General features: G+C 30.3%; 10 protein-coding genes and 3 pseudogenes across 10 annotated transcripts; 6 read left to right on the top strand and 7 right to left on the bottom strand.

Annotated features, from left to right (window-relative positions):
* Positions 1-1205: 1205 nt before the first annotated feature.
* On the top strand, positions 1206-2747 carry LOC135481452 (cytochrome c oxidase subunit 1-like). Its single transcript, XM_064761267.1, is given in 1 exon segment — positions 1206-2747. A coding segment is annotated over 1 exon segment (855 nt). The 3' UTR covers positions 2061-2747.
* Positions 2070-2747, top strand: LOC135481445 (cytochrome c oxidase subunit 1-like; annotated as a pseudogene).
* Positions 2748-4487: 1740 nt separating this feature from the next.
* Positions 4488-6208, bottom strand: LOC135481434 (NADH-ubiquinone oxidoreductase chain 5-like). The gene is given in 1 exon segment (XM_064761258.1): positions 4488-6208. A coding segment is annotated over 1 exon segment (1206 nt). The 5' UTR covers positions 6206-6208; the 3' UTR covers positions 4488-4999.
* A 1849-nt stretch (positions 6209-8057) lies between these two features.
* LOC135481456 (cytochrome b-like) lies at positions 8058-9109 on the bottom strand (the record flags this gene model as incomplete). The annotated part of the gene is given in 1 exon segment (XM_064761271.1): positions 8058-9109. A coding segment is annotated over 1 exon segment (723 nt), but the record flags the coding sequence as incomplete, so codon positions are not given.
* On the bottom strand, positions 8058-10733 carry LOC135481441 (NADH-ubiquinone oxidoreductase chain 1-like). Its single transcript, XM_064761261.1, is given in 1 exon segment — positions 8058-10733. A coding segment is annotated over 1 exon segment (756 nt). The 5' UTR covers positions 10695-10733; the 3' UTR covers positions 8058-9938.
* Positions 10734-14130: 3397 nt separating this feature from the next.
* LOC135481440 (cytochrome c oxidase subunit 3-like) lies at positions 14131-14952 on the top strand (annotated as a pseudogene).
* An 866-nt stretch (positions 14953-15818) lies between these two features.
* Positions 15819-18284, top strand: LOC135481466 (NADH-ubiquinone oxidoreductase chain 2-like). Its single transcript, XM_064761281.1, has 2 exons — positions 15819-16280; positions 16566-18284. The coding sequence occupies exons 1-2, from the start codon at positions 16187-16189 to the stop codon at positions 16640-16642; spliced, it is 171 nt and encodes a 56-aa protein (XP_064617351.1). The 5' UTR covers positions 15819-16186; the 3' UTR covers positions 16643-18284.
* LOC135481450 (cytochrome c oxidase subunit 1-like) lies at positions 16743-18284 on the top strand. The gene is given in 1 exon segment (XM_064761264.1): positions 16743-18284. A coding segment is annotated over 1 exon segment (855 nt). The 3' UTR covers positions 17598-18284.
* Positions 17607-18284, top strand: LOC135481446 (cytochrome c oxidase subunit 1-like; annotated as a pseudogene).
* Positions 18285-20024: 1740 nt separating this feature from the next.
* Positions 20025-21745, bottom strand: LOC135481435 (NADH-ubiquinone oxidoreductase chain 5-like). The gene is given in 1 exon segment (XM_064761259.1): positions 20025-21745. A coding segment is annotated over 1 exon segment (1206 nt). The 5' UTR covers positions 21743-21745; the 3' UTR covers positions 20025-20536.
* A 60-nt stretch (positions 21746-21805) lies between these two features.
* LOC135481465 (NADH-ubiquinone oxidoreductase chain 4-like) lies at positions 21806-22940 on the bottom strand (the record flags this gene model as incomplete). The annotated part of the gene is given in 1 exon segment (XM_064761280.1): positions 21806-22940. A coding segment is annotated over 1 exon segment (1092 nt), but the record flags the coding sequence as incomplete, so codon positions are not given.
* Positions 22941-23594: 654 nt separating this feature from the next.
* On the bottom strand, positions 23595-24646 carry LOC135481457 (cytochrome b-like; the record flags this gene model as incomplete). Its single annotated transcript, XM_064761274.1, is given in 1 exon segment — positions 23595-24646. A coding segment is annotated over 1 exon segment (723 nt), but the record flags the coding sequence as incomplete, so codon positions are not given.
* A 594-nt stretch (positions 24647-25240) lies between these two features.
* Positions 25241-26269, bottom strand: LOC135481442 (NADH-ubiquinone oxidoreductase chain 1-like). The gene is given in 1 exon segment (XM_064761262.1): positions 25241-26269. A coding segment is annotated over 1 exon segment (756 nt). The 5' UTR covers positions 26232-26269; the 3' UTR covers positions 25241-25475.
* Between the last annotated feature and the right edge of the window lie 191 nt (positions 26270-26460).

Below are 26460 nucleotides of genomic sequence, written 5' to 3'. Positions count from 1 at the left end.
TAACATAAGTTCAGACGTTTTTTCGTTAATTACAGCTATTCTTATTATTTTAGTTTTATTGGGAGGAACTTTATATGAATGAGCTCAGGGAAGGTTAAAATGGGTAAATAGTTAAAAATAGTTCGGAACAAGCTGTAGCTGCTAACTATAACTTAAGTGGTTCAACTCCATTTTATTTTTTAAGTTGTTAAATTTTCCATTTGTTACAATATTTATACTTATTATGTTTTCTAGTAGAATTTTTTCCTTGTGTTCTACGCATTGATTCGGGGCTTGACTCGGTTTGGAAGTAAATTTAATAAGTTTTATTCCAATAATAGTGCAGAAAGGATTAAGTGAAGAGGTTGAATCTGCAATTAAGTATTTCTTGATTCAAGCAGTAGCTTCAGCTTTACTGCTTTTATTAGCTTCTATAGTATTTTGAGAGCAAGGAGATTGATCTATAGTAAGAAGGAAAATTTTTAGTAGAAGTTTTATTATAATAAGTCTTCTATTAAAAATGGGGATAGCACCTTTTCACTTTTGACTTCCAGGAGTAATCAGCGGTTTGTCTTGGGTATCTAATTCTTTATTAATAACTTGACAGAAAGTTGCTCCTTTATTTCTCATTTGTTTTTTTTTCTATATCTCGTCTATCCAAGCAATTATAATGGTATTAATATCAAGATTCTTTGGAGGGGTTGGTGGACTTAATCAAACTTCTATTCGAGGATTATTAGCCTATTCTTCAATTCTTCATAATGGTTGAATGATCTCTGCATCTTTAATCAGAGTAGAAATATCTTTTATTTACCTTTTTCTGTATTCTTTAATCTTATTTTCCGCACTAAGTTTATTTTTAACAGAGGAAGTTAAAAATAGTCAACAATTCTTAAGTATTTTTATATGAAGAAAATTCTCACGAGCGTGCTTTTGCGTAACTATTATTTCACTCGGGGGAATACCCCCTTTATTAGGATTTTTTTCTAAGTGATTGGTTCTTAGGAAGCTAATTGTTATAAATATTCTTTTTTTGCCTTTTATTTTAATTTTAGGATCAATAATTAGATTATATTATTATTTAATTCTAGGGTTCTCTGTAATTTTAAGGAGTTCTGTTTCTTGAAAAAAAATGAATAAAAAAGAATTTTTTTTTATTAGCATATTTTTAGTATTAAATTTAGGAGGTATTTGTTTTATTAATTATTTGGGAGCTTTAATTTAGTATGCGATGATTTTTTTCTACTAATCATAAAGATATTGGAACTTTATATATTTTATTTGGAATTTGATCAGGGCTAGTGGGAACTGCACTAAGTCTTCTAATTCGTGCTGAGTTAGGACAGCCTGGGGCTTTACTAGGGGATGACCAATTATATAATGTTATTGTTACAGCTCATGCTTTTGTAATAATTTTTTTTCTAGTAATACCTATAATGATTGGGGGATTTGGTAATTGGTTAGTTCCTTTAATATTAGGTGCTCCAGATATAGCTTTTCCTCGGCTTAATAATATGAGATTTTGACTTCTTCCTCCTGCTTTATGCCTATTATTAGGTTCTGCTGCTGTTGAAAGAGGTGTGGGAACCGGATGGACCGTTTATCCTCCTTTGGCTGGAAATATCGCCCATGCAGGAGGATCGGTTGATTTGGCTATTTTTTCTCTCCATCTAGCTGGAGTTTCTTCTATCTTGGGAGCTGTAAATTTTATCACTACTGTTTTTAATATACGTTGAAAAGGAATACAGCTGGAACGACTTCCTCTATTCGTTTGGTCAGTAAAAATCACAGCTATTCTTTTACTTCTATCTCTCCCAGTTTTAGCAGGGGGAATCACAATATTGTTAACAGACCGAAATTTTAACACAGCATTTTTTGACCCAGCAGGAGGCGGTGACCCAATTTTATATCAACATTTATTTTGGTTTTTTGGACACCCAGAAGTGTATATTTTAATCCTTCCAGGATTTGGAATGATCTCCCATATTGTAATACATTATACGTCTAAAAAGGAAACTTTTGGCACCCTAGGAATAATTTATGCGATATTAGCTATTGGATTATTAGGATTTATCGTTTGAGCTCATCATATGTTTGTAGTTGGTATGGACGTAGATACTCGTGCTTACTTTACTGCAGCGACTATAATTATTGCAGTTCCAACCGGAATTAAGATTTTTAGATGATTAGCTACGGTTCATGGTTCCCGAATTAAGTATGAAAGGGCTATATTATGAGCGCTCGGATTTATTTTCTTATTTACTGTAGGAGGATTAACAGGAATCGTCCTATCTAATTCTTCTTTAGATATTATGTTACATGACAGTTATTATGTAGTAGCACATTTTCACTATGTCTTGTCAATAGGAGCTGTATTTGCTCTCTTCGGAGCTTTTAATTACTGATATCCACTAATATCTGGCCTTGTTTTACATGAACGATGGACTAAGTCCCATTTTTTTATTATGTTCATCGGAGTAAATTTGACTTTTTTTCCTCAACATTTCCTGGGGTTAAGAGGAATACCTCGGCGATATTCAGATTATCCAGACGCTTATATAAAATGAAATGTAGTATCTTCTATTGGCTCTTTAATTTCATTTATTGCAGTGCTGTTTTTCATATTTATTGTCTGAGAAAGATTAATTTCTCAGCGAGGAGTTATTTGAAGAAGACATTTGTCCTCTGCTTTAGAATGAGATAACACTGTCCCTTTAGATTTCCATGGTAGTGATGAAACAGGGGCGATTGTAACTTAAGTTAAGATATGGCTTTTTGAGGACAATGAGGATTTCAAGATGCGGCATCTCCTATAATGGAGCAACTAATTTTTTTTCATGATCATGCAATATTAGTACTAATTATAATTATTAGACTCTTAATATATGCTGCTATTTCATTAATGTCTAACAAAATAACATCTCGGTTTACTTTAGAAAGGCAGGAAATTGAAACTATTTGAACTATTCTTCCAGCGGTTATTTTAATTTTTTTAGCTTTTCCTTCTTTACGATTATTATATCTGCTAGATGAAGTTGAATCTCCTGTTTTAACTGTAAAAGCTATTGGACATCAATGATATTGAAGATATGAATACTCGGACTTTCTGACAGTGGAATTTGATTCTTATATACTTCCGACTGAAGAATTGAATAGGGGGGATTATCGATTATTAGAAGTAGATCATCGAAGAGTGGTTCCTATAAATTCTAAAGTTCGGGTATTAGTTACAGCAGCTGACGTTCTTCATTCCTGAACAGTTCCTTCAATAGGAATAAAAGCTGATGCTGTTCCTGGGCGTCTTAATCAACTCAGATTTATTTCTAAGATCCCCGGAGTATTTTATGGACAGTGTTCTGAGATTTGTGGGGCTAATCATTCTTTTATACCAATTGTATTGGAAGTGGTAGATACAAATTCATTTATCAATTGAATTTTAAGATTTACTTCTGATAATTAAGAAGTTAGTTAATTCATAATAAAAACTTGTCAAGTTTTAGTTACTACTAAGTTAGTATTTCTTTATGCCTCAGCTAGCCCCTTTAAATTGATTATTGTTGATTTTTCTCTTTTGATCTATAGTTTTTTTTATTATAATTTCAATCTGATGAATAAAAAAGAAAGAATACTATGTTAAGAAAGAAAGAAAATCCAGAAAAACTAAAAATAAAAGTTGAATATGATAATTTAATATGTTTTAATAAAATGTTAATAGATATCTTCTCTAGATTTGATGAACAAAACTTTACTATTCTGAAAAAAATTCCTTTAATTTGAATAATAAGAGCATTGCCGTTATATTATATCCAAAGGCTTTATTGAAGAGGATCTTCGCGTTGAGCTGCTTTTGTAATTAAGATTAAGGGATTTATGATAATACAGGCAATACGGACAAAAGGAGGAAGAATAAGTGGTTTTAACAATGCCGTTATTTCTATTTTTATAATATTAATTATTATAAATCTTCTGGGCCTATCTCCTTATGTTTTTAGAATCACTAGTCACTTAGTCTTTGCTTTTTCTTTTGGGCTTCCTCTTTGATTTGCTTTGATCCTATCGGGAGTATTTTTTAATTTAAAAAGAGTAATTTCTCATTTTTTACCAAGAGGAGCCCCTAGGGTTTTAAATCCATTTCTAGTTCTAGTTGAGACAGTTAGTATTTCTGTTCGACCTATTACTTTATCAATTCGGTTAACCGCAAATATAAGAGCTGGCCATATTATTTTAGGTCTTATTGGGGCTTATTTAAGAGCAGGTATTTTTAGATACTCTTCAATCATCATTTTACTTTTAATTTTTATTGAGATTTTTTATTTTATGTTCGAAGTTGGAGTTAGCTTAATTCAAGCTTATATTTTTTCATTATTAATTACTCTTTACTCAGACGATCACCCTGAACTATAGATAAATAATTAGATTTATATAGTTATATAACGCTAATAGATATAATTAAAACATAATTCCTTAGCAACTTCACTGCTACGCTCTTATCAATAAGCTACATATCCTATTAGAAAAAATAGAAAAAAAGAGGAAAAAATCTTAAAGTGATTAGACTTAATCTAACAATAGAGTTAAATAAATTTCCTTGACTTTTTTGGTTATTACTAGAACAGTTGATTAAAAATCTAAAAATTCCTTCTCCCCTGATGTTTTCTAACCAACCTAAGTCTAAAACTTTAAGGGCTATTTGTCCTGACTTTAGAACCGGAATACTAACAAAGTTATTGCTTAAAAGAGATATAAATCATATGTATGAAAAAAAATCATTGATTATTATCTTTTTTTTGTGAAAAGCATTTCTAAATAAAATTCCTCCTATAGCCCCTCTGACCACTGTTAGAGATAAAACTAATATTTTGTCAAATATACTAATAAAAGGAATAAGCGCAGGTCTTATTATCAATCAAGAAAAAGCCGCCCCTCTTAAGATAGCCCCTCTTGTTAATATTAATAGAGGCATAAGAATATAAATATCTTCATCTCTATTGCATAGATAGGGATTTTGAGTTATAGAACTTCAGAAAACAAGAATTGACAAACGGACAGAGTATATTACAGTTAAAAAAGTAGCCAAGAAAACTATTATTCTTGTAACCAAGTTTATTTGATCAAAAATTATTATCTCAATAATGTAATCTTTAGAATAAAATCCTGCGAAAAATGGAATTCCACATAAAGCTAGGTTAGCAATATTAAAACAAGTTCTAGTTACAGGCAAATGTTTCCAAAGCTGTCTTATTTTTCGAATGTCTTGATTATTATTATGGAGATGAATAATATTTCCGGCACACAAGAAGAGAAGGGCCTTGAATAAAGCATGAGTAAATAAATGAATCAAAGCTAACTCAGGATAACCAATTCCAATCCTTATTATCATTACTCCTAGCTGGCTTAAAGTAGACAAGGCAATGATTTTTTTTAAATCTATTTCAAAGTTGGCTGCAATTCCTGCTATTAATATAGTTCTTACTGAAATGAATAAAACTGCTGGTTTAAACCATACAAGCTGGTCTAAGAAAGAAAAAAATCGAATTAAAAGAAAAACCCCGGCTGTGACCAAGGTAGAGGAATGAACTAAAGCTGAGACAGGGGTTGGAGCCGCCATAGCAGCTGGAAGTCATCTGCAAAAAGGAATTTGAGCACTTTTAGTTATACCTGCTAGAAGAATTATAAAAGCTCTTATATATCTTATATCAAAATTTCAAATAAAAGTACCATCTCAATGCCCTTGGCTAAACATTCAACCAGCTCTTATTAAAATCCCAACATCTCCAATCCGATTTATAAAAGCGGTTATTAATCCGGCCCCTAATGATTTAGGATTTTGATAATAAATCACCAAACAAAATGAAACTAACCCTAGCCCATCTCAGCCTAATAATAAAGAAATTAAATTTGGAATAAAAATCAAAAAATTTATGGATAAAACAAATAATATAACAATTCAAACAAACCGAGATAAAAAAATATCATTAGATATGTAACTTTTAGAGAAAAATATTACGCAGCTAGAAATAAAACAAACTAGAACTCTAAATATAATTCTTTTTCAATCAAAGATAACAGGAAAGGTTATAAAAACAGAATTTAATTCGAAAAAAATAATATGTAATAAAACTCTCTTATGGTAATATATAAGTATAGCTACCGCCTTTACCCCTAAAAATACATAAAAAAAAAGAAATAACGAAGCAAATAACCTGCTATTCATAATAAATTTCATTGTTAACTAAGTAAAGCCTTTATTTTAGAATCACAATCTAATGTTTTTATAAACTAAGTTAACAAAAAAATAATCCTCCGATTAATAAAGTTAATTGAACAGGAATTCAATGTATAAAGATAACTAAATAAGTTAAAATCCCTACCCCATTGAAAGGGTTAATAAAACTTGAGAACTGTCCGTGCTGAGTGTTAGTGTACAAAAATAAACTATAAACAGCTACTAAAAATCTTAGGATTGCTAAAGGAAAGAAAAGAAAAGGAGATACTTTTAAAATCCTAATAATTATTATAATTTCTCTCAATAAGTTTAACGAAGGCGGAGCAGCTATATTAGCAGAACATAATAGAAATAAAGATAGTCTTAAAATCGGTAAAATACAAATAAATCCTTTACAAATTAGGATTCTTCGAGATCCTCTTTTATTATAAAAAATATTGGCTATGAAAAAAAGGCCCGACGAAGAAAAAGCATGACCAACCATTATTATTACTCCCCCAGATAATCCTCAAAATCTACCACTCAAGATTCTCCCAGCCATCAAGCCCATATGACCAATAGAAGAATAGGCAATTAACCTTTTTATATCGATTTGACGAATACACACCATTCTTCTTAAAACCCCTCCTATAATTCTAAAAATCAATAAAGATCTTCTTAAAGTTATATTAATTTTAGGAAAAATTATAACAATTCGAGTTAAGCCGTAGCCCCCCAGCTTTAATAAAAGAGCTGCTAAAATTATAGAACCAGCAACTGGAGCTTCTACATGGGCTTTAGGTAATCACAAGTGAACCCCAAATAAAGGAAGTTTAACAAGAAAAACCAAAATTATAAAGAATCATCATAGAAAAAATATTAAATCTCTTATAAAAAAAGGCAAGCCTCATTTTATTAATAAAGAAAGAGACCCATTAGCTTTGAACAAAAAAACCAAATTAAGCAAGAAAGGCAATGCTCCCGCTACTGTATAAATTACTATATATATTCCAGCCTGAAGGCGCTCCGGCTGATACCCTCAAATTAAAATTAACAAAAGCGTAGGTACTAAAGAGCCTTCGAAAAAGATATAAAATAAAATAAAATTTTCTTGTATAAAAACTAAAATAATTATTAGATTTAAAATAATTACAGAATTACAGAAAACCCCACTACTAAAATTTTTAAACAAAATTGCTCCTCTGCTCAAAATTATCAAAGAAGAAATTCAACACCTTAGTAAAATCAAAACAATAGATAAAGAATCCGCAAACAAGAATCCAATAATTTTAGGAACCCCTATAGAAGAGTAAAAATAAAACAAAATAAAAAGAAACATCAATAAAAATCTTCATCTCCTATAGTATCACTTCCACTTTTTATTTCTCGTTAAAAACACAGCTAAGAAAGATAGAATTAAGGAAGCTAACACTTATGTATTGATAAAGAAGAAACGTAGTCATTCCCATGTCTACGAATTAAAATTACTAATAAACTTAACCCCAAAGCTGCTTCTGAAGCAGCCAAAGTTAATATTACAAAAACTATAATTCCTTCTCTCCTAATATTAGCGCTAGAAGCTAGTACAACCAAAAAAATCGATAACATTATTATTTCTAATGCTAAAAGAGAGTTTAGTAAGTGTTTTCGCTGTAGACAAAAAACTATTAAAGAAAGAATCCTCATTACTACCCCAACACTAAAAATAGAATTAAAAAGTCTTATCATATCTTAATAAATCCGCTAAAAAAGCTTTAATAAGCATTGGTCTTGTAAACCAAAGACTGAATACATTATATTCTTTTAGTAAACTATTAAGTGATTCGAACACTTCTTTCGTGTTTTCAAAACACTGACTCCCAAGAGAATAGTAATCAATAATTATTTTTTTAAAACATAATCTCTTCTTCATTGGAAGACTGGGTTCAAAATAAAAAAAGAAAAATATAATAAAGTCAAAATTTGCCCCATCGTAATGAAAGGATCTTCCACGGGCTGACTACCAATCCATGTTAATAGAAAAAAGACTGAAACAAAAGATCAAAATAACCCTTGATTTAAAAAATAAAAACTTAATGAACGAAATTCACCTAAGTGAAGTAAGGGAACAAAAAAAAGAACTACAATGGACATTAGTAACCCAAGAACTCCTCCTAGCTTATTAGGGATAGATCGTAAAATAGCATAAGCAAAAAGAAAATATCATTCCGGCTGAATATGAACTGGAGTAACCAAGGGGTTAGCAGGGATAAAATTCTCCGGGTCTGTTAATAGATTAGGTTCCAATAAGACAAGTATAACAAGAAAAAAACTAACTAAAAGAAATCCAATTAAGTCTTTTAATAAGTAGTAAGAATGCAAACTAACCTTTTCCATGTCTCTGTTTAATCCTAAAGGGTTATTAGATCCCGTTTCATGCAAAAACAATAAATGCAATACTCTAAATAATATAATAATAAAAGGAACCAAATAATGAAGAGTAAAAAATCGAGTTAATGTAGCATTATCAACAGCAAATCCCCCCCAAATTCATTGTACTACATCTTTACCAATATAGGGTAATGCAGAAACTAGATTAGTAATAACAGTAGCTCCTCAAAAAGATATCTGCCCTCACGGTAAGACATATCCAATAAAAGCTGCTCCTATTGTTAGGAAAAAAAGAATCACTCCTAAATTTCAAGTGTGAATATTAACATAAGAACCATAATAAAGCCCTCGAGCAATATGAAAGTAAATACAAATAAAAAACCAAGAAGCCCCATTAGCATGAGCCCTTCGAATAACCCACCCAAAATTAACATCCCGACCAATATGAGCTACTGATGAAAAAGCTAAATCTACTCTAGTAGCATAATGTATTGCTAAAAACAGCCCAGTTAAAATTTGTAAAACTAAACAAAATCCTAATAAAGAACCAAAATTTCATCAAATAGACAGATTAGGAGGAGAAGGAAGGTCCACCAAAGATCCATTAAAAATCTTCAAAATAGGGTGACTAGAACGCAAAGGTTTAAGCATATTACTTATAAGGACGTAAGGCTCCCTTGCTTTTATAGCAAACTTTAACTACACATAGCAAAATAAACAACAGAATAAGAACTAACCCCCTTGCAGTCATTCCCCCAAAAAAAGAGAATAAGGATATCCCTTGCTTATGATATCCTCCTTCCCATAGAAGTGAAAGTCTTTCTACTTCCCCAGGGATCCCAACAACACTACTACATAAGAATAAACTAACTCAAAAAAAATATATCAAAAAAAACCCAAACTTTAAACTTCCTTTCTTAAATACTAAGTTAGGAGTTAATGCTGTGACATAGGCAAATATTACTAATAGGCCTCCAATATAAATTAAAAATAAAATAAATCCAAACCAACTCCCCCTCTCGAAAAAAACACAGATCCTAATTATAAACCTATTAATCAAAATTAAACTTCCCATTGACAAAGGCTGCGACACTATGGGTAAGATAAATCCAATTCTTAAAATTAAAGAAAACAAAGATAGCATAGTCATGTCCAGATAGTAGTTTAAAACAAAACATTGGCATTGGAAGTCAAAAAACAAGATATCTTGCTATCTGATCCCAAAAACTACAACTAAAAATTTAAAAGCAACTCCTCAAACTAACACAAACAAAGAAACTGGCAACAAACTCAGCCAAGTCAATTTCATTAGAAGATCATAACGAAAACGGGGGTAAGTCCCTCGAATTCAAATAAAGAAAAATCTAACAATCACCACCTTACTTCAGAAAAAAAAAAGACTAAAAATCCTTATATTTTGTTCCCCTAGAAAAATAATGGAAGTTATTATTCTTATAAACAAAATTCTTGCATATTCAGCAAGAAAAATTAGAGCAAAAACACCTCCACCATATTCTACATTAAACCCAGAGACTAGCTCTGATTCTCCTTCAGCAAAGTCAAAAGGAGCCCGATTAGTCTCCGCCACACAAACAACAAGCCATATAAAAAAAACAGGAAACAAAATTACTATGTTCCAAAATGAATATTGAAATAAGCCAATCTTACTAAAACTTAATCTACCTCTTAAGCTAATAACGGATAATAAAAGTAAAAATAACCTCACTTCATAAGAAATTGTCTGTGCCACTGCTCGAAGAGCCCCAAGAAGCGAATACTTAGAATTAGAAGCTCACCCCCTAACCATAGTACCATAAACATTAAGAGCAGAAACACACAAAAAAAACATAACTCTAAGCTCTATCCTCCATACCCTAAAATTAGTTCAATATAAAGATCAAAGACATAAAGATAAAACTAAACTCAACCCCGGCCCCACATAATAAGGTCCTTTATTTGATACTCTAATTCCCCTTTCCTCTTTCAAAAATAACTTCAAAGCATCAGCTAAAGGCTGAATTACTCCTATATATCCTACTTTATTAGGCCCTTTGCGAATTTGAACATACCCTAACCCCTTACGCTCAAAAAGAGTAAAAAAAGCTACACTTAAAAGAATACAAACATAAGAAACAACCATTCATACAAAACTAACCTTCACAACTAAAGAGATCTCCCAATCTATTTATAGAACTTAACTCTATTGCACTACTCTGCCACTTTAGTTCATAAAACAATATATCAAATGATGGATTTTAACCTTCATATAATAGTTCTAAACTATTTGCACTATTTTGCTAACTTGACATCTATAAAAAATTTTTATCAGCTTAATCCTTTCGTACTAAAACCAATAATATTTTATCAAAGATAGAAACCAACCTGGCTTACACCGGTTTGAACTCAGATCATGTGGAAATTTAAAGGTCGAACAGACCCCCAACAACAAGCTTCTCCGCCTATTAGGTATTCCAATCCAACATCGAGGTCGCAATCTTTTCCTTCAATTTGAACTCTCCAGAAAAATAACGCTGTTATCCCTGCGGTAACTTATCTTACTATCATAAATTTTTATGGATCTTTTCAACATATAAGTTTCCTCAACTAAAAGAAGCTTTATCTGTTCTTCTGTCACCCCAACAAAAGAGAAATTCTAAAAAACATTTATTCTAAAAAGCATATAATTTTATAATTACTCTAAAGTTCGACAGGGTCTTTTCGTCTTTTGACTTCATTCAGGCTTCTTCACCTAAAAATTAAATTCTATTTAATAAGATAGAGACAGAAGAATTTCGTCAAACCATTCATTCCAGCCTTCAATTAAAAGGCAAATGATTATGCTACCTTTGCACAGTCAGGGTACTGCGGCCGTTAAATTTTTCACCGGGCAGGTACGACTCCTTATTTTATATTTACAAAGAGCGATGTTTTTGATAAACAGGCGAAATTCATATTTGCCGAGTTCCTTTTTCTCATTTCAATATATATAAAAAGTTTCAGCTTTAAGTTCAAAACCATCAAGCAAGAAATAAACCAATACTAATTTCAACATAAATATTAAATTCAACATAATTACAAATTAAGGGAAAATATAAACAGAAAATTTTAATCATACAATCCTAATAAAACTTCGTTATAAAACCGTAAAAATGATAGAAACTATTAAACCTACATTACATTAAATTTAACCATAAATTTTCATCAATTTTTTAGCTCAACCTAAAAAACAAAAACTTACAAATAAAAATCAAGCTAAATCACACTTTATTTTTCATTTATAAATCGCACTCAAATGCTTTTCTCTTCCAACTAGCTATCAGAAAATCCGTTAGCGTTTCACTACCATAAACAGATCTAAAAATAGTTATGCTACACTATTCATTCGTCTGAATATAACTCTTCTTCTTTCTAGAAAACATTAAAACAAGCTTATTTCTCGTTAAACCATAATGCAAAAGGTACTAAAATTAATTTATACTATCATATATATTTAATATTTTCCTTTACAGTACTTTCGTTTTCTCTATGACTTTCGTTTAAACTACTAGCCCGCAAAAACTTTAATATTTTTAACAAATATCATTTAAATAAATTTTTAGCTATTTAGGATAGGTTTAATCAACCCTCTTTTCAGTGTAAATAAAAAACATTTTACTATGCTATATCCTAAGGAACAGCTTCAGCTACCCCTACTATGTTACGACTTATCTCTTATTTTTAAGAGAGCGACGGGCGATATGTACACACTTTAGTAACCACATTCATATTATTATTCTAAATAAATATTACTTCCAAGTCCACCGTTCATTCTTTATTGCAATAAAACTACAGAAATTCGAATTTAAATTGTAACCCATCACTACTTTACCATAAGCTGCACTTTGACCTGACATAAAAATACTAAATTAAAAAGCCAACTTTATTAGCCTCAAGCGTAAGCTGATGACGGCAGTATACAAGCTAATTAAATAAATAAGTAAAGTAAGGTTTAACGTGGATTATCGATTTAAAGGACAGGCTCCCCTGGACGGAAATTAAAGTACCGCCAAGTCTTTTGGATTTTAAGCTATAGCTCGTAATCCCCAGGTAAACAAATTTAATTTCCTAATAATGGGGTATCTAATCCCAGTTTTAACTAAAAGCTTCACAGATTCTGCACATAGCCACAAATTAACTCTGCATTTATATTAAAATTCTACCTTTATATAATACAAAAAATGACTTTTAATCACATAACTATTTTTTACCGCCTTTATTTGACTTAAGCTTATTGTTTAACCGCAGCTGCTGGCACAAATTTAGCTACCTTTATTAGCCCTGCCTAATACAAAGTTCCCTTTTTGATTAATATTCTACACTGATGTTGTAAATATTTCTGTCATCAATATCTTTGATAATAACAAACCCATCTGACTAACCTCTTTAAGAGCCAAAAAGATAGATACATAACTTACAGTTTCAAACAAAACTATCATGTGTTATCGCTAGCACAAGCCAAATCAAAACCAAAACCAAATTCTCCTAATAAGAGAGATTTATCTCATAATTGAGGTATGAACCCAATAGCTTAACTTAGCTTATCTTACTATTTTAATAAATAATTCTAAAGTTTCAGCCGCAAGGCACCAATGAACCTGCAATTCACTATTGTAATTCAACTACGAAACCAACAAGAGAAATATATTTCATTAGCAAAGCTACAATTTACCGCCTTCAATTCAGCCATCTTGCTTTATAACAAAACACGAGAATCAATATCTCATTTCAGGTTTTGAAGACCTGTAGTTTTTTAACTTAGTGTTTTAAAAAGAAAAATATTTAATTTTTTCTTTAGGAATCAAAATCCTACGGGCTTTTCTCTACACCACTTTTTAATTTGATTTAAAATATAGGGTTTTATTTTACTTGTGTGGTCTATTTATATTATCTTTAACATCTTTGTTAACCTTACTATGTGGAAAATAGCTGTACTTATATATACTAAGATAACAAGTAAAACATAATAAGAAAGATAACAGATATATACTAATTGAATGAAAATCAATTGTGCAAAATTACACTACAATCTCTTTAATCTTAGGTTTTTACTTTGTAGAATTATTAGATTAACCTATTGTAGCAAAACCTAGATTGATTAATTACTTATATCTATCTATATATATATATATATATATATATATATATATATATATATGTATATATATATATATATATATATATATATATATATATATATATATATATATATATATATATATATATATATATATATATATATATATATATATATATATATATATATATATATATATATATATATATATATATATATATATATATATATATATATATATATATATATATATATATATATATATATATATATATATATATATATATATATATATATATATATATATATATATATATGTATATATATATATATATATATATATATATATATATGTATATATGTATGTATGTATGAATATACACATGTATATATATACTATAGAAATAACTATATAAAAGTACATGAAACACTCCTTCTTCTCTAGAGAAGATATAAAGTTTCAAAGTGTTAGCAAGCCATGATTCGAAACCCATTTCATTTGGTTGAGTTTAGTCCCTGGCCTTTAACAGGATCAATGGGGGCTTTTTGTCTTACTGTAGGATTAGCAAGATGGTTTCACGGGCATTCTGTGTTACTTTACTCTCTAGGAATTCTTCTTATTATACTAACGATAATCCAATGATGACGTGATGTTATTCGGGAGAGCACTTTTCAAGGGTATCATACCTTAAAAGTATCTCAGGGATTGCGATGAGGAATAATTTTATTTATTACTTCCGAAGTACTTTTCTTTTTTGCTTTTTTTTGGGCTTATTTTCATTCAAGACTAGCCCCCACTCCAGAAATTGGTATAAATTGACCTCCAAGAGGAATCGTTCCGCTTAATCCTTTTCAAGTCCCTTTATTAAATACAGCTGTCTTATTAGCTTCTGGAGTAAGAGTAACTTGGGCTCATCATAGATTACTTGAGGGTAATTGAAAAAGAACAAACTATGCTTTGACGGTCACAGTTCTTTTAGGTATTTATTTTACTTTCTTACAAGCAGGGGAATACATAGAGACTTCATTTACAATTGCAGATAGGTGTTATGGGTCAACTTTTTTTGTTGCTACAGGATTTCATGGACTCCATGTTTTAATTGGAAGTACATTCTTGTTGATTACCTTAGTACGAAATATGATGTATCATTTTTCTGCTAATCATCATTTTGGGTTTGAAGCAGCAGCTTGGTATTGACACTTTGTTGATGTAGTATGACTATTTCTTTACATTTCGATTTACTGATGAGGATCGTAAGTTAACAAAATATTGATAAATAATTTACTCTAAGTAACCTAAGAAAGGTACTAAACTTTTAATTTAGTTATGATAATATTATATCCTTAGGGACAGTACTTTAAAAAAAAGATTTAATTTGCATTTAAATAATAGGAATTTTATCCTCTATCCCATTCTATTGTCTGTCTTAGCTAACCCTTATGATTTCGGCTCATAAAATAACAAATAGAACTGTTCTAAGATTATTGAATATACTGAATAGAAGCTCTGATGAAGCATTTAGCTGTTAACTAAAAAGGAATAAAAATATTATCTATTCAGGTATTACGCCGGAAGAACGGATTACATTGATGTTGTAAATTAAAAGATTAATAATCTTTAATGCCTTATGATGTTACTGTTAAGATTTTTTAGATTTAATTTAATTCTTAGTTTTATTCTTTCTTATGTAGCTTTATTTATGACAAAAAAGAAGAAGGAAAATCGAGAAAAGAGATCAGCTTTTGAATGTGGATTTGACCCAAAAAGAAATTCTCGGCTTCCTTTTTCTCTGCGATTTTTTTTAATTACTGTTATTTTTTTAATTTTTGATGTTGAAATTATTCTTTTATTACCATATTTAATCTCTAGTAACATAAGTTCAGACGTTTTTTCGTTAATTACAGCTATTCTTATTATTTTAGTTTTATTGGGAGGAACTTTATATGAATGAGCTCAGGGAAGGTTAAAATGGGTAAATAGTTAAAAATAGTTCGGAACAAGCTGTAGCTGCTAACTATAACTTAAGTGGTTCAACTCCATTTTATTTTTTAAGTTGTTAAATTTTCCATTTGTTACAATATTTATACTTATTATGTTTTCTAGTAGAATTTTTTCCTTGTGTTCTACGCATTGATTCGGGGCTTGACTCGGTTTGGAAGTAAATTTAATAAGTTTTATTCCAATAATAGTGCAGAAAGGATTAAGTGAAGAGGTTGAATCTGCAATTAAGTATTTCTTGATTCAAGCAGTAGCTTCAGCTTTACTGCTTTTATTAGCTTCTATAGTATTTTGAGAGCAAGGAGATTGATCTATAGTAAGAAGGAAAATTTTTAGTAGAAGTTTTATTATAATAAGTCTTCTATTAAAAATGGGGATAGCACCTTTTCACTTTTGACTTCCAGGAGTAATCAGCGGTTTGTCTTGGGTATCTAATTCTTTATTAATAACTTGACAGAAAGTTGCTCCTTTATTTCTCATTTGTTTTTTTTTCTATATCTCGTCTATCCAAGCAATTATAATGGTATTAATATCAAGATTCTTTGGAGGGGTTGGTGGACTTAATCAAACTTCTATTCGAGGATTATTAGCCTATTCTTCAATTCTTCATAATGGTTGAATGATCTCTGCATCTTTAATCAGAGTAGAAATATCTTTTATTTACCTTTTTCTGTATTCTTTAATCTTATTTTCCGCACTAAGTTTATTTTTAACAGAGGAAGTTAAAAATAGTCAACAATTCTTAAGTATTTTTATATGAAGAAAATTCTCACGAGCGTGCTTTTGCGTAACTATTATTTCACTCGGGGGAATACCCCCTTTATTAGGATTTTTTTCTAAGTGATTGGTTCTTAGGAAGCTAATTGTTATAAATATTCTTTTTTTGCCTTTTATTTTAATTTTAGGATCAATAATTAGATTATATTATTATTTAATTCTAGGGTTCTCTGTAATTTTAAGGAGTTCTGTTTCTTGAAAAAAAATGAATAAAAAAGAATTTTTTTTTATTAGCATATTTTTAGTATTAAATTTAGGAGGTATTTGTTTTATTAATTATTTGGGAGCTTTAATTTAGTATGCGATGATTTTTTTCTACTAATCATAAAGATATTGGAACTTTATATATTTTATTTGGAATTTGATCAGGGCTAGTGGGAACTGCACTAAGTCTTCTAATTCGTGCTGAGTTAGGACAGCCTGGGGCTTTACTAGGGGATGACCAATTATATAATGTTATTGTTACAGCTCATGCTTTTGTAATAATTTTTTTTCTAGTAATACCTATAATGATTGGGGGATTTGGTAATTGGTTAGTTCCTTTAATATTAGGTGCTCCAGATATAGCTTTTCCTCGGCTTAATAATATGAGATTTTGACTTCTTCCTCCTGCTTTATGCCTATTATTAGGTTCTGCTGCTGTTGAAAGAGGTGTGGGAACCGGATGGACCGTTTATCCTCCTTTGGCTGGAAATATCGCCCATGCAGGAGGATCGGTTGATTTGGCTATTTTTTCTCTCCATCTAGCTGGAGTTTCTTCTATCTTGGGAGCTGTAAATTTTATCACTACTGTTTTTAATATACGTTGAAAAGGAATACAGCTGGAACGACTTCCTCTATTCGTTTGGTCAGTAAAAATCACAGCTATTCTTTTACTTCTATCTCTCCCAGTTTTAGCAGGGGGAATCACAATATTGTTAACAGACCGAAATTTTAACACAGCATTTTTTGACCCAGCAGGAGGCGGTGACCCAATTTTATATCAACATTTATTTTGGTTTTTTGGACACCCAGAAGTGTATATTTTAATCCTTCCAGGATTTGGAATGATCTCCCATATTGTAATACATTATACGTCTAAAAAGGAAACTTTTGGCACCCTAGGAATAATTTATGCGATATTAGCTATTGGATTATTAGGATTTATCGTTTGAGCTCATCATATGTTTGTAGTTGGTATGGACGTAGATACTCGTGCTTACTTTACTGCAGCGACTATAATTATTGCAGTTCCAACCGGAATTAAGATTTTTAGATGATTAGCTACGGTTCATGGTTCCCGAATTAAGTATGAAAGGGCTATATTATGAGCGCTCGGATTTATTTTCTTATTTACTGTAGGAGGATTAACAGGAATCGTCCTATCTAATTCTTCTTTAGATATTATGTTACATGACAGTTATTATGTAGTAGCACATTTTCACTATGTCTTGTCAATAGGAGCTGTATTTGCTCTCTTCGGAGCTTTTAATTACTGATATCCACTAATATCTGGCCTTGTTTTACATGAACGATGGACTAAGTCCCATTTTTTTATTATGTTCATCGGAGTAAATTTGACTTTTTTTCCTCAACATTTCCTGGGGTTAAGAGGAATACCTCGGCGATATTCAGATTATCCAGACGCTTATATAAAATGAAATGTAGTATCTTCTATTGGCTCTTTAATTTCATTTATTGCAGTGCTGTTTTTCATATTTATTGTCTGAGAAAGATTAATTTCTCAGCGAGGAGTTATTTGAAGAAGACATTTGTCCTCTGCTTTAGAATGAGATAACACTGTCCCTTTAGATTTCCATGGTAGTGATGAAACAGGGGCGATTGTAACTTAAGTTAAGATATGGCTTTTTGAGGACAATGAGGATTTCAAGATGCGGCATCTCCTATAATGGAGCAACTAATTTTTTTTCATGATCATGCAATATTAGTACTAATTATAATTATTAGACTCTTAATATATGCTGCTATTTCATTAATGTCTAACAAAATAACATCTCGGTTTACTTTAGAAAGGCAGGAAATTGAAACTATTTGAACTATTCTTCCAGCGGTTATTTTAATTTTTTTAGCTTTTCCTTCTTTACGATTATTATATCTGCTAGATGAAGTTGAATCTCCTGTTTTAACTGTAAAAGCTATTGGACATCAATGATATTGAAGATATGAATACTCGGACTTTCTGACAGTGGAATTTGATTCTTATATACTTCCGACTGAAGAATTGAATAGGGGGGATTATCGATTATTAGAAGTAGATCATCGAAGAGTGGTTCCTATAAATTCTAAAGTTCGGGTATTAGTTACAGCAGCTGACGTTCTTCATTCCTGAACAGTTCCTTCAATAGGAATAAAAGCTGATGCTGTTCCTGGGCGTCTTAATCAACTCAGATTTATTTCTAAGATCCCCGGAGTATTTTATGGACAGTGTTCTGAGATTTGTGGGGCTAATCATTCTTTTATACCAATTGTATTGGAAGTGGTAGATACAAATTCATTTATCAATTGAATTTTAAGATTTACTTCTGATAATTAAGAAGTTAGTTAATTCATAATAAAAACTTGTCAAGTTTTAGTTACTACTAAGTTAGTATTTCTTTATGCCTCAGCTAGCCCCTTTAAATTGATTATTGTTGATTTTTCTCTTTTGATCTATAGTTTTTTTTATTATAATTTCAATCTGATGAATAAAAAAGAAAGAATACTATGTTAAGAAAGAAAGAAAATCCAGAAAAACTAAAAATAAAAGTTGAATATGATAATTTAATATGTTTTAATAAAATGTTAATAGATATCTTCTCTAGATTTGATGAACAAAACTTTACTATTCTGAAAAAAATTCCTTTAATTTGAATAATAAGAGCATTGCCGTTATATTATATCCAAAGGCTTTATTGAAGAGGATCTTCGCGTTGAGCTGCTTTTGTAATTAAGATTAAGGGATTTATGATAATACAGGCAATACGGACAAAAGGAGGAAGAATAAGTGGTTTTAACAATGCCGTTATTTCTATTTTTATAATATTAATTATTATAAATCTTCTGGGCCTATCTCCTTATGTTTTTAGAATCACTAGTCACTTAGTCTTTGCTTTTTCTTTTGGGCTTCCTCTTTGATTTGCTTTGATCCTATCGGGAGTATTTTTTAATTTAAAAAGAGTAATTTCTCATTTTTTACCAAGAGGAGCCCCTAGGGTTTTAAATCCATTTCTAGTTCTAGTTGAGACAGTTAGTATTTCTGTTCGACCTATTACTTTATCAATTCGGTTAACCGCAAATATAAGAGCTGGCCATATTATTTTAGGTCTTATTGGGGCTTATTTAAGAGCAGGTATTTTTAGATACTCTTCAATCATCATTTTACTTTTAATTTTTATTGAGATTTTTTATTTTATGTTCGAAGTTGGAGTTAGCTTAATTCAAGCTTATATTTTTTCATTATTAATTACTCTTTACTCAGACGATCACCCTGAACTATAGATAAATAATTAGATTTATATAGTTATATAACGCTAATAGATATAATTAAAACATAATTCCTTAGCAACTTCACTGCTACGCTCTTATCAATAAGCTACATATCCTATTAGAAAAAATAGAAAAAAAGAGGAAAAAATCTTAAAGTGATTAGACTTAATCTAACAATAGAGTTAAATAAATTTCCTTGACTTTTTTGGTTATTACTAGAACAGTTGATTAAAAATCTAAAAATTCCTTCTCCCCTGATGTTTTCTAACCAACCTAAGTCTAAAACTTTAAGGGCTATTTGTCCTGACTTTAGAACCGGAATACTAACAAAGTTATTGCTTAAAAGAGATATAAATCATATGTATGAAAAAAAATCATTGATTATTATCTTTTTTTTGTGAAAAGCATTTCTAAATAAAATTCCTCCTATAGCCCCTCTGACCACTGTTAGAGATAAAACTAATATTTTGTCAAATATACTAATAAAAGGAATAAGCGCAGGTCTTATTATCAATCAAGAAAAAGCCGCCCCTCTTAAGATAGCCCCTCTTGTTAATATTAATAGAGGCATAAGAATATAAATATCTTCATCTCTATTGCATAGATAGGGATTTTGAGTTATAGAACTTCAGAAAACAAGAATTGACAAACGGACAGAGTATATTACAGTTAAAAAAGTAGCCAAGAAAACTATTATTCTTGTAACCAAGTTTATTTGATCAAAAATTATTATCTCAATAATGTAATCTTTAGAATAAAATCCTGCGAAAAATGGAATTCCACATAAAGCTAGGTTAGCAATATTAAAACAAGTTCTAGTTACAGGCAAATGTTTCCAAAGCTGTCTTATTTTTCGAATGTCTTGATTATTATTATGGAGATGAATAATATTTCCGGCACACAAGAAGAGAAGGGCCTTGAATAAAGCATGAGTAAATAAATGAATCAAAGCTAACTCAGGATAACCAATTCCAATCCTTATTATCATTACTCCTAGCTGGCTTAAAGTAGACAAGGCAATGATTTTTTTTAAATCTATTTCAAAGTTGGCTGCAATTCCTGCTATTAATATAGTTCTTACTGAAATGAATAAAACTGCTGGTTTAAACCATACAAGCTGGTCTAAGAAAGAAAAAAATCGAATTAAAAGAAAAACCCCGGCTGTGACCAAGGTAGAGGAATGAACTAAAGCTGAGACAGGGGTTGGAGCCGCCATAGCAGCTGGAAGTCATCTGCAAAAAGGAATTTGAGCACTTTTAGTTATACCTGCTAGAAGAATTATAAAAGCTCTTATATATCTTATATCAAAATTTCAAATAAAAGTACCATCTCAATGCCCTTGGCTAAACATTCAACCAGCTCTTATTAAAATCCCAACATCTCCAATCCGATTTATAAAAGCGGTTATTAATCCGGCCCCTAATGATTTAGGATTTTGATAATAAATCACCAAACAAAATGAAACTAACCCTAGCCCATCTCAGCCTAATAATAAAGAAATTAAATTTGGAATAAAAATCAAAAAATTTATGGATAAAACAAATAATATAACAATTCAAACAAACCGAGATAAAAAAATATCATTAGATATGTAACTTTTAGAGAAAAATATTACGCAGCTAGAAATAAAACAAACTAGAACTCTAAATATAATTCTTTTTCAATCAAAGATAACAGGAAAGGTTATAAAAACAGAATTTAATTCGAAAAAAATAATATGTAATAAAACTCTCTTATGGTAATATATAAGTATAGCTACCGCCTTTACCCCTAAAAATACATAAAAAAAAAGAAATAACGAAGCAAATAACCTGCTATTCATAATAAATTTCATTGTTAACTAAGTAAAGCCTTTATTTTAGAATCACAATCTAATGTTTTTATAAACTAAGTTAACAAAAAAATAATCCTCCGATTAATAAAGTTAATTGAACAGGAATTCAATGTATAAAGATAACTAAATAAGTTAAAATCCCTACCCCATTGAAAGGGTTAATAAAACTTGAGAACTGTCCGTGCTGAGTGTTAGTGTACAAAAATAAACTATAAACAGCTACTAAAAATCTTAGGATTGCTAAAGGAAAGAAAAGAAAAGGAGATACTTTTAAAATCCTAATAATTATTATAATTTCTCTCAATAAGTTTAACGAAGGCGGAGCAGCTATATTAGCAGAACATAATAGAAATAAAGATAGTCTTAAAATCGGTAAAATACAAATAAATCCTTTACAAATTAGGATTCTTCGAGATCCTCTTTTATTATAAAAAATATTGGCTATGAAAAAAAGGCCCGACGAAGAAAAAGCATGACCAACCATTATTATTACTCCCCCAGATAATCCTCAAAATCTACCACTCAAGATTCTCCCAGCCATCAAGCCCATATGACCAATAGAAGAATAGGCAATTAACCTTTTTATATCGATTTGACGAATACACACCATTCTTCTTAAAACCCCTCCTATAATTCTAAAAATCAATAAAGATCTTCTTAAAGTTATATTAATTTTAGGAAAAATTATAACAATTCGAGTTAAGCCGTAGCCCCCCAGCTTTAATAAAAGAGCTGCTAAAATTATAGAACCAGCAACTGGAGCTTCTACATGGGCTTTAGGTAATCACAAGTGAACCCCAAATAAAGGAAGTTTAACAAGAAAAACCAAAATTATAAAGAATCATCATAGAAAAAATATTAAATCTCTTATAAAAAAAGGCAAGCCTCATTTTATTAATAAAGAAAGAGACCCATTAGCTTTGAACAAAAAAACCAAATTAAGCAAGAAAGGCAATGCTCCCGCTACTGTATAAATTACTATATATATTCCAGCCTGAAGGCGCTCCGGCTGATACCCTCAAATTAAAATTAACAAAAGCGTAGGTACTAAAGAGCCTTCGAAAAAGATATAAAATAAAATAAAATTTTCTTGTATAAAAACTAAAATAATTATTAGATTTAAAATAATTACAGAATTACAGAAAACCCCACTACTAAAATTTTTAAACAAAATTGCTCCTCTGCTCAAAATTATCAAAGAAGAAATTCAACACCTTAGTAAAATCAAAACAATAGATAAAGAATCCGCAAACAAGAATCCAATAATTTTAGGAACCCCTATAGAAGAGTAAAAATAAAACAAAATAAAAAGAAACATCAATAAAAATCTTCATCTCCTATAGTATCACTTCCACTTTTTATTTCTCGTTAAAAACACAGCTAAGAAAGATAGAATTAAGGAAGCTAACACTTATGTATTGATAAAGAAGAAACGTAGTCATTCCCATGTCTACGAATTAAAATTACTAATAAACTTAACCCCAAAGCTGCTTCTGAAGCAGCCAAAGTTAATATTACAAAAACTATAATTCCTTCTCTCCTAATATTAGCGCTAGAAGCTAGTACAACCAAAAAAATCGATAACATTATTATTTCTAATGCTAAAAGAGAGTTTAGTAAGTGTTTTCGCTGTAGACAAAAAACTATTAAAGAAAGAATCCTCATTACTACCCCAACACTAAAAATAGAATTAAAAAGTCTTATCATATCTTAATAAATCCGCTAAAAAAGCTTTAATAAGCATTGGTCTTGTAAACCAAAGACTGAATACATTATATTCTTTTAGTAAACTATTAAGTGATTCGAACACTTCTTTCGTGTTTTCAAAACACTGACTCCCAAGAGAATAGTAATCAATAATTATTTTTTTAAAACATAATCTCTTCTTCATTGGAAGACTGGGTTCAAAATAAAAAAAGAAAAATATAATAAAGTCAAAATTTGCCCCATCGTAATGAAAGGATCTTCCACGGGCTGACTACCAATCCATGTTAATAGAAAAAAGACTGAAACAAAAGATCAAAATAACCCTTGATTTAAAAAATAAAAACTTAATGAACGAAATTCACCTAAGTGAAGTAAGGGAACAAAAAAAAGAACTACAATGGACATTAGTAACCCAAGAACTCCTCCTAGCTTATTAGGGATAGATCGTAAAATAGCATAAGCAAAAAGAAAATATCATTCCGGCTGAATATGAACTGGAGTAACCAAGGGGTTAGCAGGGATAAAATTCTCCGGGTCTGTTAATAGATTAGGTTCCAATAAGACAAGTATAACAAGAAAAAAACTAACTAAAAGAAATCCAATTAAGTCTTTTAATAAGTAGTAAGAATGCAAACTAACCTTTTCCATGTCTCTGTTTAATCCTAAAGGGTTATTAGATCCCGTTTCATGCAAAAACAATAAATGCAATACTCTAAATAATATAATAATAAAAGGAACCAAATAATGAAGAGTAAAAAATCGAGTTAATGTAGCATTATCAACAGCAAATCCCCCCCAAATTCATTGTACTACATCTTTACCAATATAGGGTAATGCAGAAACTAGATTAGTAATAACAGTAGCTCCTCAAAAAGATATCTGCCCTCACGGTAAGACATATCCAATAAAAGCTGCTCCTATTGTTAGGAAAAAAAGAATCACTCCTAAATTTCAAGTGTGAATATTAACATAAGAACCATAATAAAGCCCTCGAGCAATATGAAAGTAAATACAAATAAAAAACCAAGAAGCCCCATTAGCATGAGCCCTTCGAATAACCCACCCAAAATTAACATCCCGACCAATATGAGCTACTGATGAAAAAGCTAAATCTACTCTAGTAGCATAATGTATTGCTAAAAACAGCCCAGTTAAAATTTGTAAAACTAAACAAAATCCTAATAAAGAACCAAAATTTCATCAAATAGACAGATTAGGAGGAGAAGGAAGGTCCACCAAAGATCCATTAAAAATCTTCAAAATAGGGTGACTAGAACGCAAAGGTTTAAGCATATTACTTATAAGGACGTAAGGCTCCCTTGCTTTTATAGCAAACTTTAACTACACATAGCAAAATAAACAACAGAATAAGAACTAACCCCCTTGCAGTCATTCCCCCAAAAAAAGAGAATAAGGATATCCCTTGCTTATGATATCCTCCTTCCCATAGAAGTGAAAGTCTTTCTACTTCCCCAGGGATCCCAACAACACTACTACATAAGAATAAACTAACTCAAAAAAAATATATCAAAAAAAACCCAAACTTTAAACTTCCTTTCTTAAATACTAAGTTAGGAGTTAATGCTGTGACATAGGCAAATATTACTAATAGGCCTCCAATATAAATTAAAAATAAAATAAATCCAAACCAACTCCCCCTCTCGAAAAAAACACAGATCCTAATTATAAACCTATTAATCAAAATTAAACTTCCCATTGACAAAGGCTGCGACACTATGGGTAAGATAAATCCAATTCTTAAAATTAAAGAAAACAAAGATAGCATAGTCATGTCCAGATAGTAGTTTAAAACAAAACATTGGCATTGGAAGTCAAAAAACAAGATATCTTGCTATCTGATCCCAAAAACTACAACTAAAAATTTAAAAGCAACTCCTCAAACTAACACAAACAAAGAAACTGGCAACAAACTCAGCCAAGTCAATTTCATTAGAAGATCATAACGAAAACGGGGGTAAGTCCCTCGAATTCAAATAAAGAAAAATCTAACAATCACCACCTTACTTCAGAAAAAAAAAAGACTAAAAATCCTTATATTTTGTTCCCCTAGAAAAATAATGGAAGTTATTATTCTTATAAACAAAATTCTTGCATATTCAGCAAGAAAAATTAGAGCAAAAACACCTCCACCATATTCTACATTAAACCCAGAGACTAGCTCTGATTCTCCTTCAGCAAAGTCAAAAGGAGCCCGATTAGTCTCCGCCACACAAACAACAAGCCATATAAAAAAAACAGGAAACAAAATTACTATGTTCCAAAATGAATATTGAAATAAGCCAATCTTACTAAAACTTAATCTACCTCTTAAGCTAATAACGGATAATAAAAGTAAAAATAACCTCACTTCATAAGAAATTGTCTGTGCCACTGCTCGAAGAGCCCCAAGAAGCGAATACTTAGAATTAGAAGCTCACCCCCTAACCATAGTACCATAAACATTAAGAGCAGAAACACACAAAAAAAACATAACTCTAAGCTCTATCCTCCATACCCTAAAATTAGTTCAATATAAAGATCAAAGACATAAAGATAAAACTAAACTCAACCCCGGCCCCACATAATAAGGTCCTTTATTTGATACTCTAATTCCCCTTTCCTCTTTCAAAAATAACTTCAAAGCATCAGCTAAAGGCTGAATTACTCCTATATATCCTACTTTATTAGGCCCTTTGCGAATTTGAACATACCCTAACCCCTTACGCTCAAAAAGAGTAAAAAAAGCTACACTTAAAAGAATACAAACATAAGAAACAACCATTCATACAAAACTAACCTTCACAACTAAAGAGATCTCCCAATCTATTTATAGAACTTAACTCTATTGCACTACTCTGCCACTTTAGTTCATAAAACAATATATCAAATGATGGATTTTAACCTTCATATAATAGTTCTAAACTATTTGCACTATTTTGCTAACTTGACATCTATAAAAAATTTTTATCAGCTTAATCCTTTCGTACTAAAACCAATAATATTTTATCAAA

Source organism: Liolophura sinensis, unplaced genomic scaffold (genome assembly GCF_032854445.1).
Source record: "Liolophura sinensis isolate JHLJ2023 unplaced genomic scaffold, CUHK_Ljap_v2 scaffold_99, whole genome shotgun sequence".
Classification (NCBI taxonomy): domain Eukaryota; kingdom Metazoa; phylum Mollusca; class Polyplacophora; order Chitonida; family Chitonidae; genus Liolophura; species Liolophura sinensis.
Note: the sequence above shows the minus strand (reverse complement) of the source record. Positions and strands in the feature narration are given on the sequence as shown.

Bases quoted from the DNA above. Each gene is read 5' to 3' on its own strand.
- LOC135481466 (XM_064761281.1), top strand. From the start codon at position 16,187: ATGGTATTAATATCAAGATTCTTTGGAGGGGTTGGTGGACTTAATCAA. The intron at 16,281-16,565 runs GTTGAATGATCT...CTTTTATTTTAA, and splicing joins TTCTTCAATTCTTCATAATG to TTTTAGGATCAATAATTAGA.